We start from the raw sequence: 14,185 nt of genomic DNA, 5'->3' as shown, positions 1-14,185 counted from the left end.
TAGACTAAGGCAACCATTACATATGAAAGCCTTCCAATTTTCAAAAATAAAGTACAACATAGGAGATAAGTGGGTAGGGAATACTTTTTGATGTAACCGATATCAAACATTTTTATTTATATCTCAACCTTATCATTTCTCCTAGTTCGTTAAATAAATAGTGTTCAATGATAACATAAGGAGGCATGCCCAGAGAAGTGAAGATAGCGCAATTTCTCATTAGTTATTTCTAATAATAACATCAACAATTGTTAAAAAAAAAAAAAAAGATCATTCAATAACATAGAATGAAACTTTAAGGATTTAAGAAATAAACAAATACCAATATAACCTCATAATAATAAAAAAAAATTGTACAAATGAAATTAAAAATATATCTAAATACAATATAGAGTTTTAAAGAAATAAGCATGGGAAATAAAATTAAACAATGTTTGCTCTACCTTAAGAACACTAATTAATTATAATAAAATAATTACTACATTCAAACTAAGAGATGTTAATTAAATTCTTTTTACATTGGAAAATTTTTAATTATTTAAAAGTGATTAAGAGAAGTTTTAGTAGACCACAGACAGTATTAAAGTGGTAAATTTCAAATAAAACAAAAAACATAATTTGTAATATTTATACTGAGACTGCCGTGAAAGTAGTAAGCACTTGAGATGAAAACCTCATAGTAACCTTCTCTTTGTGTTTCATGCTGGATCTACACGTTTATCACTTGCCACAAATCCAAGACTGTTCAAATGGTTGGTGAACAAAGGGAAGCAACAAACATCGGTATCAACAAGCTTGTTTTGTTCTTTTGAATTTTTTCGGCTACTACACTCGATTTACTCTATTTTCATTATAAAAAAGAATGAAATAAAGATAGACAAAATGAAAGAATACCTAAATATCAGCAAGGTAGGTTATAGATGATGAACATTCATATGAATAGTACGACATACCCTATAAATTCAACCTTCATTCTAGGATTTTAATTGGAAACTTCTTAATTTAATAACCTAGACATATAGTGTCTTCATAAATATATATTCGAGCTATGTTAAATAAAAAATAAACTGCAAAAGTTAATTGACAAGATTTGAAACCATGTATTTACACCGAATCGATAGTTTTAAAATATATAATCTTAAACAAGAGTTAATTATTGAATTCAGAGGTTGGAGAAATTTTTAAAATAAGTAAAAAACAGAGAGCACAAATATTCATTTTTTGGCAGTTCTAAAACAATGCAAACTGAAAACAAACGAGTGGATGTATTTCCCTTTAATTTGTGCCAAAAAACCGACACCCGACGGGTTGGCCGCAAATTTAGGCCACCTTTTACCAGGCAATTGAAATAACCTATGGGTATGCACCAATTTGCCACTGTTTGGCAAACGTGTAGAGACACTTTTACATCATTCACAAAATTAACACAAATTTCAGCACACCTCAGATGGTGCCTAAGTCGAGCATGTTATTGGCTATATTTACGAATTTAAGGAAATACATTTCTTAACTGAAACACACTTGGCATGTTAAACATACTTAGCACAGGTTGCGTGAGTGAAAACTTTTATTATATTTATATAAGTTGATTTAGCTTAATAAAAGCTATGCATTTTTTCTTCTGGCATAACATAAGCAAGATTATAGAAAAGTGTCTTTTGGCATATTTTGAGCTTCAGTGTAATTAATTAATATACTAAAAAGAATGAAACCAGACAAAATAGGAAATCTACAAGTGACAGGGTAGGTAAATCAAGAGGTTTAAAATGCTGCGATATACAAGCAATTAGTAGTGCAGAAAAAATAAAACGTGCAAAATTAAAGGGAGCCAAAGACATTTCTGCAATAGGTACAACAAATAAACAAGTTCTCACCAAAAAAATTGATACGTAGGTTTTGGCGAGTCGTTATAAGTACCTATAGAAGTGTCTATGCGATACTTATTTCTCCTGCTTACCATAGAAAAGACAAACATTTAATTGTTATATAAAAACGAAACACATTCGATAAAATATTAAAATTTATAAAAAAATAACACTCACACAGATGCTGAATCAAAACCATGTGTAGACGAAATTACAGGAGCTGTTTCTTTGGCCTTTTGGAAGTATGGAGGATTTTCTGAAACGAAAAAATGGATATTACATTACATGTAGATGATTGACCGTATGTGAATTAGAAAATTAGAACTGTGGGGAAGAAAAACAAAATTACTTTACAACTAATAATTGATTGCCAATGTCATGACTAAAAATTCAGGTTTTCTTCAGGGCTAAAATAAAAAGATACAAATTGGGCGAGAATAAACATGCAAACAAAACAGATATAGTGAGGTGTTCATAGTTGAGCATATGTATAGTTTACTGTTCAAACTTTAACTTAATTTAATTTCTTCTTCCTTATTTAATCTTGACAATCTCATACTGGGTGATTACTGTTTCCGTTTGAATTAACTTATTTTTTATTTTATTTTAAAGTGGACCTAATGGTCCTTTTTGCCAACCCCTAGCGGCTACCTGGGTTGCCACTGCGGTGGGAGTGTAAAGATTCATTCTTCAGGACTGCTGAAAAATGAATGTTTAACTACCCCAAGTGTTCCCACTGGACCCAATATGTTCCGAACTGAGTGCACTGAGACCTGCGCCCCAACTCGCACGTCCCTGCCAGAGCATGTAAGTCTTCCTTTCATTTCTACTTTTCCATATTTCTTTTCTCTCTTGTTCCTTCTTATTCATTTATTTTTCCCAGACACTATAATTATTTAAGCTTATTTCTTTTTACTCATCTATATTAATATAATTTTTTTCTTACCCATTGTATCATATATATCGCATACATTTAATTATGTTTATTTAAACTGTTTTTCATTATTTTAGAAACTACTTATGTATCTTATTATGTTAGTTAATTCTATTATTTATCATTTGCACTTTCTTCCGGAACTTTACGTTTATTTCTTGAACACTTTCTGTTTTTTAATTTTTCATCATTTATTTTGTATAAAACAGATATAGTGGTAGGAAATTAAGTAAGGCACTCATAAAAACAAATTAAAAAAACATGAATCAGAATATTAAGAAAGTTCAAAATGAATACAAACAAATTAATTAACTAACATATTAGTGATTAATGAACTGATCAAAAATAATGTTTATTTTTACTTTTGGTTGATGTCATGAAGAATACAAGTTGAGGGTAGCCTCTTTTTCTGCATTGGTAATGCATTTTAAGAGGCTGAGGAAATTTGATCTTTTGGCAAGGGGTAATCTGTATTTTGTGTTAGTCTGATGGTGACGCTCACCAGGTTTGTTGATTCAATAAATTTAGTTACTTGTACTCAGTCAAGTCTGAGTCTGTTTGTGTGTGTCTTCCACCTTTGTGGCCGTCCTGTCGGTGTCAGTGTCCTAAATAGAGGGCTCGTACAGTACTGAAAGCAGTAAAAAAATTTGATATGTCTCCTTGAAATTAATTCCGTCTCAGTCGGTAATTTGAATGCTGTATGTATGTGGTCCACCATTCTTGGTCTTTGAGCACTGTGACGCTTACTCGCCGTCTTCTGCTTTGCTCTTGGCAGGCTCACATGTTTATTATTAAACTGATACATTAAAGGTATTCATGATCTTTAATTCAACATGTAAAAATAGAAAAACTCATATTGAAAAGAGAAATATTTCTTTCTTTTACCTTGTTAAAACAATATCATATATAATATGGTTGAGAGTCTGTTACTAGGTCTGTTAAATGGAGAATGACGTCACACAACAGACCAGGTGAGCACGTCACCGTTTTGTTTGTTGTGTTAGATACTATAATCAAAACTTAAAAGTAAACAATAGTATGAAGTTTTGGAAGAAAAGGTTATAAAACAAGTTGCTCAGAAAAGCTACTAGGAGCTCTTATACCTTTAATAACATAACTTTAAATAGGGCTAGTCACAATCCTATACTTAAAACATTTTATATTTAACACATCATGAATACCCCTGTTATATCATTTTAACATGGTAAAAGAAGGGAATATTTCTCCATTTAACATGTTAAACTAAAGATCATGAATACCCCTAGTAATTAATAATAAACTGGTAAATTAGTAATAATGAGACTGTAATAAACAGTAATTGTAATAAGTAAATTAATATTACAGGATAAATAAATATATAATGTAAAAGGAAGCCATGTGGAATAAGTTAAAGAATAATATGAGGTAAGTTAAAGACAACTTAGTAGTATTATAAAATTAATAATGTAAAGGGTAATATAAATGATTTAAAAACAATAAGGCAATATCATAAAAATATTAATATAAAGGGAAGTAGTATAAAGAATATGTACCTTGTGCGATCGATAGAGGAGTACAATACCAAACAAATGAATCTGAATTGACAGTTGAGATTTGTCAACAAGCGGCGGTGAGAGAAAGTTTATGTATATAATGAATTAAGTCTAAATATGTCTTATATATAAATGTAGAATTCATTATTTAACTAGATACAAATGGAGTAAAAATACTAAGAAAAAAAGTAAAGGCAACTCAAAATAATGGTGGAAACTAAACATAGACAATTCGTTATTGATAACAAAAGGTTATCCGTATTGATAGTGATAAAAGTCATTTTATTTTTATAGATAATTGAAACAAAATCAATAGGCAAGAAAAAATAGAAAAAAAAAATAATAATAATAATAACAATACACAGTTAAAAGGTAATTTACAAGATGCCTGTGAAGTACTCATTTTATGGATTGTAATTATGCTCCTAACAAGTGATATTTTCAATTAATAGATTAAATATTGCATATTGAACTAAGGAATTAAACAATAAAGATAACTGGCTTCAACTTTCAACTTAGGAAGCTTTAACTTTAAATTAAGAAGAAAAAAGTTTCATTAATGAGTAAATTAAAATAAATCCTAAATAAATAATTAAATGAATATTTGAGCTCGATAGAGAAATAGAAATTGATTTTATGTGGCAAAAAGGAAAATAATAGGGATTTTCATAACTAGTTTAACATGTATGTGTGTTAAATGGAGAAATATTTTCTTCTTTTTAGCATGTTAAAACAAGATAACATTTAACATGGTAATGGGTCTGCCCAAGGGGAATAACGTCACAAAACCCACCAGCAGAGCTCCACACACATTATTTGGTCTGTTGTCATTTTGATGGGTCATAGTTCGTGTTGTTTTTGTTTTGGCAGTTTTTAAAATCTAATAAAGTAATGAAAAAAAAAAAACCACTAGCATAGGAAAGAAGGAACAAGTGAGGTAGAGGAAAGATGATGTGACGAAACTGTTGAAGATTTTACCTCGTAAAGATTACAAGGTTACAAAACAAGTTTCCCAGAAAATTTGATAGGAGTCCTCTGCATTCAATATATAACATGTGCTTCAAATTAGGCTGTTCATAAACCTATACTTATAACACGTAGCATGTTAAAACTTTTTATATTTAACATATCATAAATACTCCTCATATACTATGCAAATCAATAAATTTAGAATAAGCATAAAACATGAATTGAAGAAAGTTACTAATTAGACTCGATAAGCTTGAAAAGGCAAATAATGGAGATAAGAAGGTTAGCAGAGAAAAACTGTTTTTTATCTGGCTCGTCCAGACTAAGTGAGAGCTTTCTGCAGAAGTGATTTCTACATCTTAGTGTATGTAATATTGTCCTAGTGCAAATAAGTGTTTGAAGTCTCTCTTGATGCTTCACCAATATTCAAATGAAAATACTTGACTTAGTGGTGGGAAACCAGAGAAGAGGGGATGCTGCATAAGAGCCTTCTAAATCTAAGGCAGTGGTTCCAGATTGGGATGCATCAAGAGGTGCCATGATTGAATGCAACTTTCTCAAAATATTAAAATAAAAGTAGAAAATGTACATTCCAATGTAGTATTTACTTTGCACCGTCCCCCCCCCTGCAAATATTTAAGTGCTTTAAAAATAATTGTGCCACAATTTTTTTTTTTTGTTCAACATAGTGAAAAAAAATTGGTGCCAATTACGCTCTAGAATTTTTACTTAACAAAAATTTCTACAAGCAATTAACAGAGTAATGAAATACAGTTATAAATCTATTGAAATGAGCAAATTAGTGTACAAAGTGAAATATGAGGCCCAAAAAGGAAATAAAGACATCATAACACCATGATAATAACGTAATGGCAAGAAATAAATAATAAAGATTAATGAAATAAAATAGGGAAAAAGTAAAAAATTAAAAATAATAAAAATTGAGAGTTAATAAGAATATTTGATAATTAAACCATGAAGACATGAGGTGGTGGAAACAGTTTATAAATAGTGCAGAACATCAGGAAAAATAAGAAAAAGTAACAAAGATTCCATTGTTAGGTAACATTAAGGGCATTAGGTAACATAGCAGAGATGGGCAAACATTAATCAGGGTCCACACTATGCTGCGGTCGGCTGGGCGGGCTGACCCGCGTTGATGTAGACACCCCGGGCAACTTTGCAGGGTTCGAAAATGCCGGCCTGGGTCATGCCGATTCCAACCAGCATAAAGTAGGTACAGATCAAAGGAAGCCGAGCTGAGCCGAACAAAAATATAGAGTAGGAACGTTCCAAGCGGCTTCAGTTACAATTAAACCTCGGGTCAAACTATTTATTTTTGGAAATTTGGGTCCAACCTTGTTGAGTAGCATTTGAAAGTCCGATCGCCGCATTCGAAAAAAGTTGGTGAAACCGTCATTTCAGTATTCCAAATTCAACGGGTCTGGCTTCATCCAAAATTAAATCTTTCATTAATTCGCTACCCCTGTACAGCTCCCGTCCTCTCCTAAGGCTCGGGCGAGTCCAAAATCTTCTTTGACATCTTTTTGGAGGCTGATTTAAAGCGAGTACCACCATAGCCATGGCTGGCATAGCGACGTCATAGTTGGTAATCATTTTGAAAACACTTTAAAAAAACTTCTAAAAAGTACTCTTCAACGAAGTCACCAGCCTTGGTGTTGAAACTAAAATAATAATAAAATAAGGTAGAAATAACCAGGTCGGCTTCGTTTCGGTGTGGACGTCGTGCCGGTCCAAACGTGCCCGACCGACTTAGCACGTCCGGCCTACCGCGGCATAGTGTGAACCCTGCTTTAGCTATAGATAAAACTAATAGCTAATTTTTACCCAACAGTGTTCGGTAGTATTACACCTCAATCCGTATAGGTACATATTCTTCCTACTACTTCACTTTATATAAATGTTTTTTTAATATTGCCTTATTGTTTTCTAGTCATTTATATTACCCTTTACATCATTAATTTTATGATAATTCTAAATTGTTTACAACTTATCTCATATTATCCTCAACTATATACTCTACCTTCAACTTATTTCACACTGCTCCCTTCTACATTATATATTTATTTATCCTGTAATATTAATTTACTTATTACAATTGGTGTTTATTACAATCTAATTATTAATAAATTACCAGTTAGTTATTAATTACTATATCAGTTTAGTAATAAACATAACCAGCGGAATGGCCCCTTCCCATTCCAATAATCCACTAGCTAAGCAAGCCAACCAAGTTACAACCTTCATTGGACCCTTCACCTAACCTTATAATGCCAAAAGGCAATCCAAGGTATCATTAACACCCAGATATACATATAGCATACCTCCTATATGTATGTACCAAATATTCAATAACATCATTACAGGAGGGTATGAAAAAAAAAAATAAAGTAATAAACATTAGGAGAAGTTAGCAGGTGATTAAGCCTGTAAGACTTGGTCCTGACCTGCTTGATCTTCTTATTACAGTAGCGAGCTAGCATCAGATGTCTGTCATGGGTGATATTTAGATATACTATGCTGCCTGCTGGTTTATTCTCGTACTCTGCCACCTTATAGGCTTTAGGGAGAGGATCTTCTCCTTCCAGAAGATCAAGCAGGTCAGGACCAAATCTTACAGGCTTAATCGCTAGCTAACTTCTCCTAATCTTTCTCTCCGCCTCAAATTAATGATCTACAAAAGTGTGCTGAGGCCAGCTCTGCTCTACGGAGTACCTATGCTGACCAACATAGCACCTTTAACAGCCAAGAGACTCCAAAAATTCAGAGTTGTATATTGAGACATATACTCAGACATACTTTACTTCAAAGAGCAAAGACGGACCACATACATAAGACATTCAAACTACCGACTGTGATAGAATTTATATCGAGGAGACACATCAAATTTTTTGACAGTACTGTAAGAACCCATTATTTACGGCCACAAAGGTGGCAGACACACACAAACAGACTCAGACTCGACTGAGTACAAGTAACTAAATTATTTGAATCAACATAGTCAAATTTCCTCATTCCCTCTTATGCATTACCAGAAAAAGAGGCTACCTTCAACCTGTTTTTATCCTCACAAACCCATAGGCCTTAGAAGAACAAAATAAAAATAAATAATAATAATAAAGATTATTTTTGATCAGTTCATTAATCACTATTACATTAGGTAATAAATTTGTTTGTATTCATCTTAAACTTTTTAACTATTCTGATTTATCTTTTATGTTAATTTGTTTATATAGGTGCCTTACTTAACCTCCAGTTAAGAATAGTTAATAGTAATATTTCTTCAAATGTCAATAAAAAAAATAAGACCAAACTGAATCTGATTCATACCTCTGTAGGGTGGTATAGCTTGGGTAGGCGGGGTGTATCTAATGTCATCAGAGACTTTTCCCCCGAGATTGTCAATGAGGTCGACTAACAACCTACTGCTGTTCAAGATCGAAATTAGCCTAAGATGGTAAGTAAGGCCTAACGTCTTGTTCGTCATCTTCTCTGAAATCTAAAATTACATTACAATAAGTTGAATGAGACAGAAAAATAAAGGATGGATTACATGAAACAAATAGTTTAACAAATACACTACCAGATGTATATTACAGAAAGAAAATTAAAATAAATGAATAGAATAATAATTAATTAATAACAAGTATAATACTGAGTAGTAGAAATGATAATGTACTATTGGAGTAATAATTATTAAAATAATAATTAATATACAGAGTAATCTCGGAACTCAGGAACTGGCGTTAAAAAAAAAAAAAGATATTTTTTTTTTTTAGAAAACTCAGCAGGCGATAAAATTTTTGTTTTCAAATAAAGGTGCACAAAAGTAAAGGACATTTTTAACTTTCCCATCTGTAAGCAAGTTATTATATTTATTGTAAGAAAGTTATTGTATACACCATGAAAATCGAACATGGAAATTTTAACAGTTTTGATATCGGGTAATCTAATTCCTATGAAAGTGTTCATAATATATTTATTCTATAAATCATTTGATTTTGTAAAACTAATTTAGTAGAAATACGTAAAATTCAAATTTTGGTGGTCATTTTTTCATTATATTTTAAATAAACAGATACTAGGAGTATTTATTTATTTTTATTTTTTTAACTTATAAATGGAGAATCTAATAATTTAAAAAAATTAAACTAAAAATAGTTTTTTCTACTATTTCACTTATCTTTTTTAACCTACACCTGGATCATATTCCTACAATTGTTTACATAACATAGATAAATAATCTTCTAATACAGTATAATAATCTGTTTTTAGTGGTAAGATAAAAATTTCAACAAGGACTCAGATCATGTACGAGGGTCCTTAAGACTGAACAATTAATTATATTACAACATTATTAATAAACAAAATTCACAGATATTTAAATAATTTACACATTTGATTGATACTTACAGCATCACTAACTTCACCGCAATTTTCAAATCCAACTAGACAACATTCGACAGCCTGAGTCCGCCATTTTGTGACTAATTCTCGAGATATTTGACACAAGTTGTTCAAAGGAACCTGATCGAGAAACATTTCAATTTTTGTAAAAATATATTTATATAAATAAAACAACACATATTTATAATATTTTTAAAAATTATTCTTACATTAGATCTATTACCATAATCAACATATAATACTTTGACGCTATCTTTGTTGAAACTGACGACCATCGCTCGATACCAAGTATTGTCTTCGAACAGAGCAGCGACTGGGCTTCCAATGCTAATCGATGCCAAATCCTAAAAATCAATAAGAATTTTAATATCAGATGTATATTATACATAAATATATCTTAGCTTGATTTAAAAAAAAAAAAAAATCTGTTGGCAGTTATCACCCTACTAATGTCCCTACGTTTTGTGTAGATTGGTGGGTTCGTTTTAAGTTATTGCTATTTGTATGATTTTTGAAAAAAAAAAAAAAAAAAAGTATTTAAAAACCAGTGAAGCAAAAAATTTTTAAATGTTGGCTTATAATAAATAGTTTAGTTTCTATTGGAGTTATTTTAACTGCACCTGGAGCCCATCTTCCTTTAAAATTTTTTTTCTATTTTTCTGTTGCTTTAAAAATTTATACTTTTGGGTTTCTCGAGGGGAGAAAAATGAATATAAATTTAGTTCCTTTCTAGAATGCTACAGTTTAACAAATGATAACGATGTGATAATGCAATAGGAATTGGATGTTTTAATTTCTCCTTTTTGCTCATTTAATTATTTATAAAATTCTTTAATATTTTGTATTTATCGATTTTTCATAATCGCTAACAATGAGAACTTTTTTTTTAAATAGACAAAATTAAAGGTATTTTAGAGGAAGATTTTCTAAAAATTAATCATTTAATCCCTGCAGGCTATTTCAATGAGGATAACACCTAACTGATGTTAAAGAATATTTAATTGAACATTGACATGGAGAGTTTAATCAAAATTGTTAGCTGTTTTTAGAAAATAGAAAAAAATTGATTCTATAAAATGGTGGTACTACTGGTTGGTTGATTTTATTGAAAAAGTTGATGTCTCATTACAGGCATACACTTGTCTGAAATATGTAATTTCAATATCGTAAGACTATTCATTGTTTAGCTTGACTGTTCACAGACCAGGTTTGCGCGACGACGAGGTGTTTTAAACTCAAGGACCTCAAGGTCCCTTGAGTTTAAAACACCTCAAAACATATATTTTTGTAAAAAAAAAACAAGAATTATAAATTTTGCATTACTTCTTACTATAAATTCAATACATGGGGGTCACTGAAAGTAAAAATGGAAACTCTTAATTGGGGAAAACCAGCGGGTTGGAATGTGATCCTGACAACGAAATCACCACAGTAGAACCGTTAGTCAAACTTTTTTCACAAATACCACACCCAGACTTGCTTTGCTAGGACCAACATATTTCAAAGCAAATACTATATTCAACCCGGAAATGACAAGCATCACCAAATGTTTATCTCACAAATGAAAAGCATCATCCAAATACTTATCTCACAAATGACAAACACCATCCAAATGCTTACCTTACAAATGACAAGCACCATCCAAATGCTTATCCCACAAATTCGAAGCACGAATTGACCACATAATCTATATCAATTTTGTATCAAAGGTTTAAAGTATTATTAATTAGTACTCTCGAAATTCAAACATCTAACATTTGAATTTTGTATGATAGCAAGTTTTGGTAAATATCCTTTTCATAAGTGTAATGCTTTCGGGTTAAGAGCTGTATTGATATTGTAATTACGTGTCCCTATTATGTATTAAATGTTTTCATTAATTGCTTTTTTCTTCTTCATGAATAATTTTAATGGACGTGTGATTTAATCTTTTTATATAATTAATTTCTATGTATCTTTAGTATTGTTTGAATTTAATTTTTTGAATCACCTGTACTTAATGCTTTTGTATTAAGAATAAAACATATCAGAACAATCTTACATTTCCTCAATGAAATATTGAACATAATGGATAAAAAGACAAATAAAACCTAAAAGTAATGCAGATAAAATTGCTGGGTATAACTAATTATTCATACAACCACATATTATTACAATGTATATATATATATACACGTTTCGTGAGTAAGAAACAAATCTTTTCAAATTCATTATGACACTAATTCTAATCATTTAAAAACTATATTATGAAAAAATATAAAAATAAAACTAAATTTGAGGACTCACATGAAGTCTTGGTTGGGTTACACAATACGCATTGACAGCCTCTTGGATATTGTTTATTATATCCAGCTTACTGGAATATTGAACACAGAACTGCGCTGGAGATTCTACTACGCTTACGGTTACTTTTACGTCCTTTCCTCTAAAAATAGATAAATATAAATATACAACACACTATTTAGATTAATAAAATAAAATAATATTCCTTAGGCTTTATAAATCAATTTGAAGACTCCATTTACAGTCAGTATTTATTGTTTAGGATTTTCTTATCAATATTCGTATAATGGCTATATACTCCACCCAAGGAAGTGTTCTAACAATACTATATATTATTTATGTTCTTTAGTAATCATTATTATGCTCATGGATTATCATTAAGGTGTACCGGAGATGGCCATTATAATGAATAAAATAAATAAATGTAAATAATTGAAGGTACTGATTGTGTATTTGAAAATAAAATTTAAATGTTTAATTACTTATAATTAATGCTGAAAATAAGCATACTGCCATAGTTTTTTTTTTTTGTTTTACCATTATCAATCAGTTCATATGTAAATATCACAGCTAAGGTTGTTTTTAATACTCAGCAATTAGTTACATGTATCTATGGCATTAAGTGAGATCCTTCCATCCCCCCGAGATGCTTGAGGCCATCCAAAAGATACAAGAAGATATTGATAGCATTAACGTATGGGCAGTTAACAATTATTTGAACCTGAATGCTGAAAAAACCAAGGAAATTCTTATTGGTTCCAAGCGCCTTCTTCATTCCCTCTCTTACTGACCTCTACTCTTCCTTAACAACCAACCGATTCACTTCTATCCCACAATAAAGAACTTTAGAGTCACCTTCGACCAACACCTCTCCTGGAATAATCACATTTCCCAAATCACACGCTAATCTATAACTGTACTCAAACAATTCCTAAGATCCCGTAATTCCATTCCTCAGAACACCCGTCAGTCCTAGTAAACTCTCTCATCTAATCTTTTATTAAATCTTTATTAAAGAAGTCTGTTATTTTTTTTTTGCTGAGACTTCTGCAGAAACTTCTTCACTGCTTATTCACCCAGACATTGCCCACTTCAGACAGTGATTGAAATGGTTTGATTTTTTTTTTTTTATACGCCAGTTTGGATTGCTGAAGTGTTTGAGTATTTAAGTTCAGATTACCAAAATTAAACTGTATATGGTTTCTTATTTTTAAGAAATTTTAATTTTATTCTTTTTAAAGTTTATATTTAAAATATGATAAATGAAAAATTCGACATCTGTCATTTTTTAAGCTTACTCATCCATAATGAGATAGTAAAGGTTTATTTTGAATTCGTAGCCACCATAATAGGTATTAATAAAATTTACTACAACAAACATAAATAAGTCAGTATTACTTAACCTATAAGAGAATTTACACAGAAATATCTTCATCTTTATACTAGGTGTAAAGCTACTAATGTTATTAAAATTTTACAATTTATTGGTTATTACCAACAAATATTAGTGTAAACAGAAAAAAAAAAACACTTTAAAGGCCTTACATAAATTAATTTAACCTAGCCTACTTTTATATATTTTTTTCCAGATATATATAGAATATAAAGAGGAGCACACAGTGGTAAGGCACTATGCTACCAACTCTAAGGTTGAACCCACCCGGTTTCGAATCCAGCTATGGCAGATAATTATTTTATGTTACACTGTATCTGTGAATCAACCCTGTGGGTTCAGGAGCCCTACTGGGGTCCGCCCAGCCTAATAAATTGGGGAAAAATCTGGTGGTTGAACGTGATCTTGAAAAAATCACCTCACATAACCATTGTTCTAAAAACAGTGCTTCCTTACAAAGTACTGAACCCATGAACCTTCATGGTTCATAGCAGTTCACATTATTAATACTTTAGAATATAAAATAAAGATTTAATAAAAAAAAAAAAAAAAAATCAAAAACAGAATATTTTGTAGTAAAAGAAACTAGAACAAAAAGAAACATGTATAATTGACCGAGCATAAGTGAGGTCCTCTTCCAACTTGACTATTTGGCAGATCTTCTGTTTGTTATGTGATTACGACGACCAAATGTGTTGTTAGTTATTATAACAAAAGTATTCAACTAAAATATAAATTACAATCTATTTCAACTACAGAAATCATCTGTTCGTTTGACTGA

At 30.7% G+C, this 14,185-nt stretch overlaps 1 protein-coding gene and 1 long non-coding RNA gene across 10 annotated transcripts in view; both read right to left on the bottom strand.

Annotated features, from left to right (window-relative positions):
* Positions 1–14,185, bottom strand: part of LOC136795773 (uncharacterized) — a 305,717-nt gene that overhangs the window by 183,889 nt on the left and 107,643 nt on the right. The window lies entirely within an intron of this gene.
* Positions 1–14,185, bottom strand: part of LOC106692080 (maternal protein tudor) — a 74,903-nt gene that overhangs the window by 34,663 nt on the left and 26,055 nt on the right. For 8 of the 9 annotated variants that reach the window (XM_014438027.2, XM_014438013.3, XM_014438005.2 and 5 more), the window contains 6 exons: positions 12,015–12,153; positions 9,938–10,072; positions 9,735–9,848; positions 8,652–8,820; positions 2,043–2,121; positions 1,875–1,949 (listed from right to left, as the gene is read on the bottom strand). In XM_014438027.2, the coding sequence (XP_014293513.1) occupies positions 1,875–1,949; positions 2,043–2,121; positions 8,652–8,820; positions 9,735–9,848; positions 9,938–10,072; positions 12,015–12,153 (711 nt within the window). The remainder of the gene's footprint in view (positions 1–1,874; positions 1,950–2,042; positions 2,122–8,651; positions 8,821–9,734; positions 9,849–9,937; positions 10,073–12,014; positions 12,154–14,185) is intronic. The other variant, XM_014437993.3, reaches the window with a different exon arrangement.

This window comes from Halyomorpha halys, unplaced genomic scaffold (assembly GCF_000696795.3).
Source record: "Halyomorpha halys isolate HHAL.00 unplaced genomic scaffold, Hhal_1.1 Scaffold53.1, whole genome shotgun sequence".
NCBI classification, from domain to species: Eukaryota; Metazoa; Arthropoda; class Insecta; order Hemiptera; family Pentatomidae; genus Halyomorpha; species Halyomorpha halys.
This window is presented reverse-complemented; position numbering and strand designations above follow the sequence as displayed.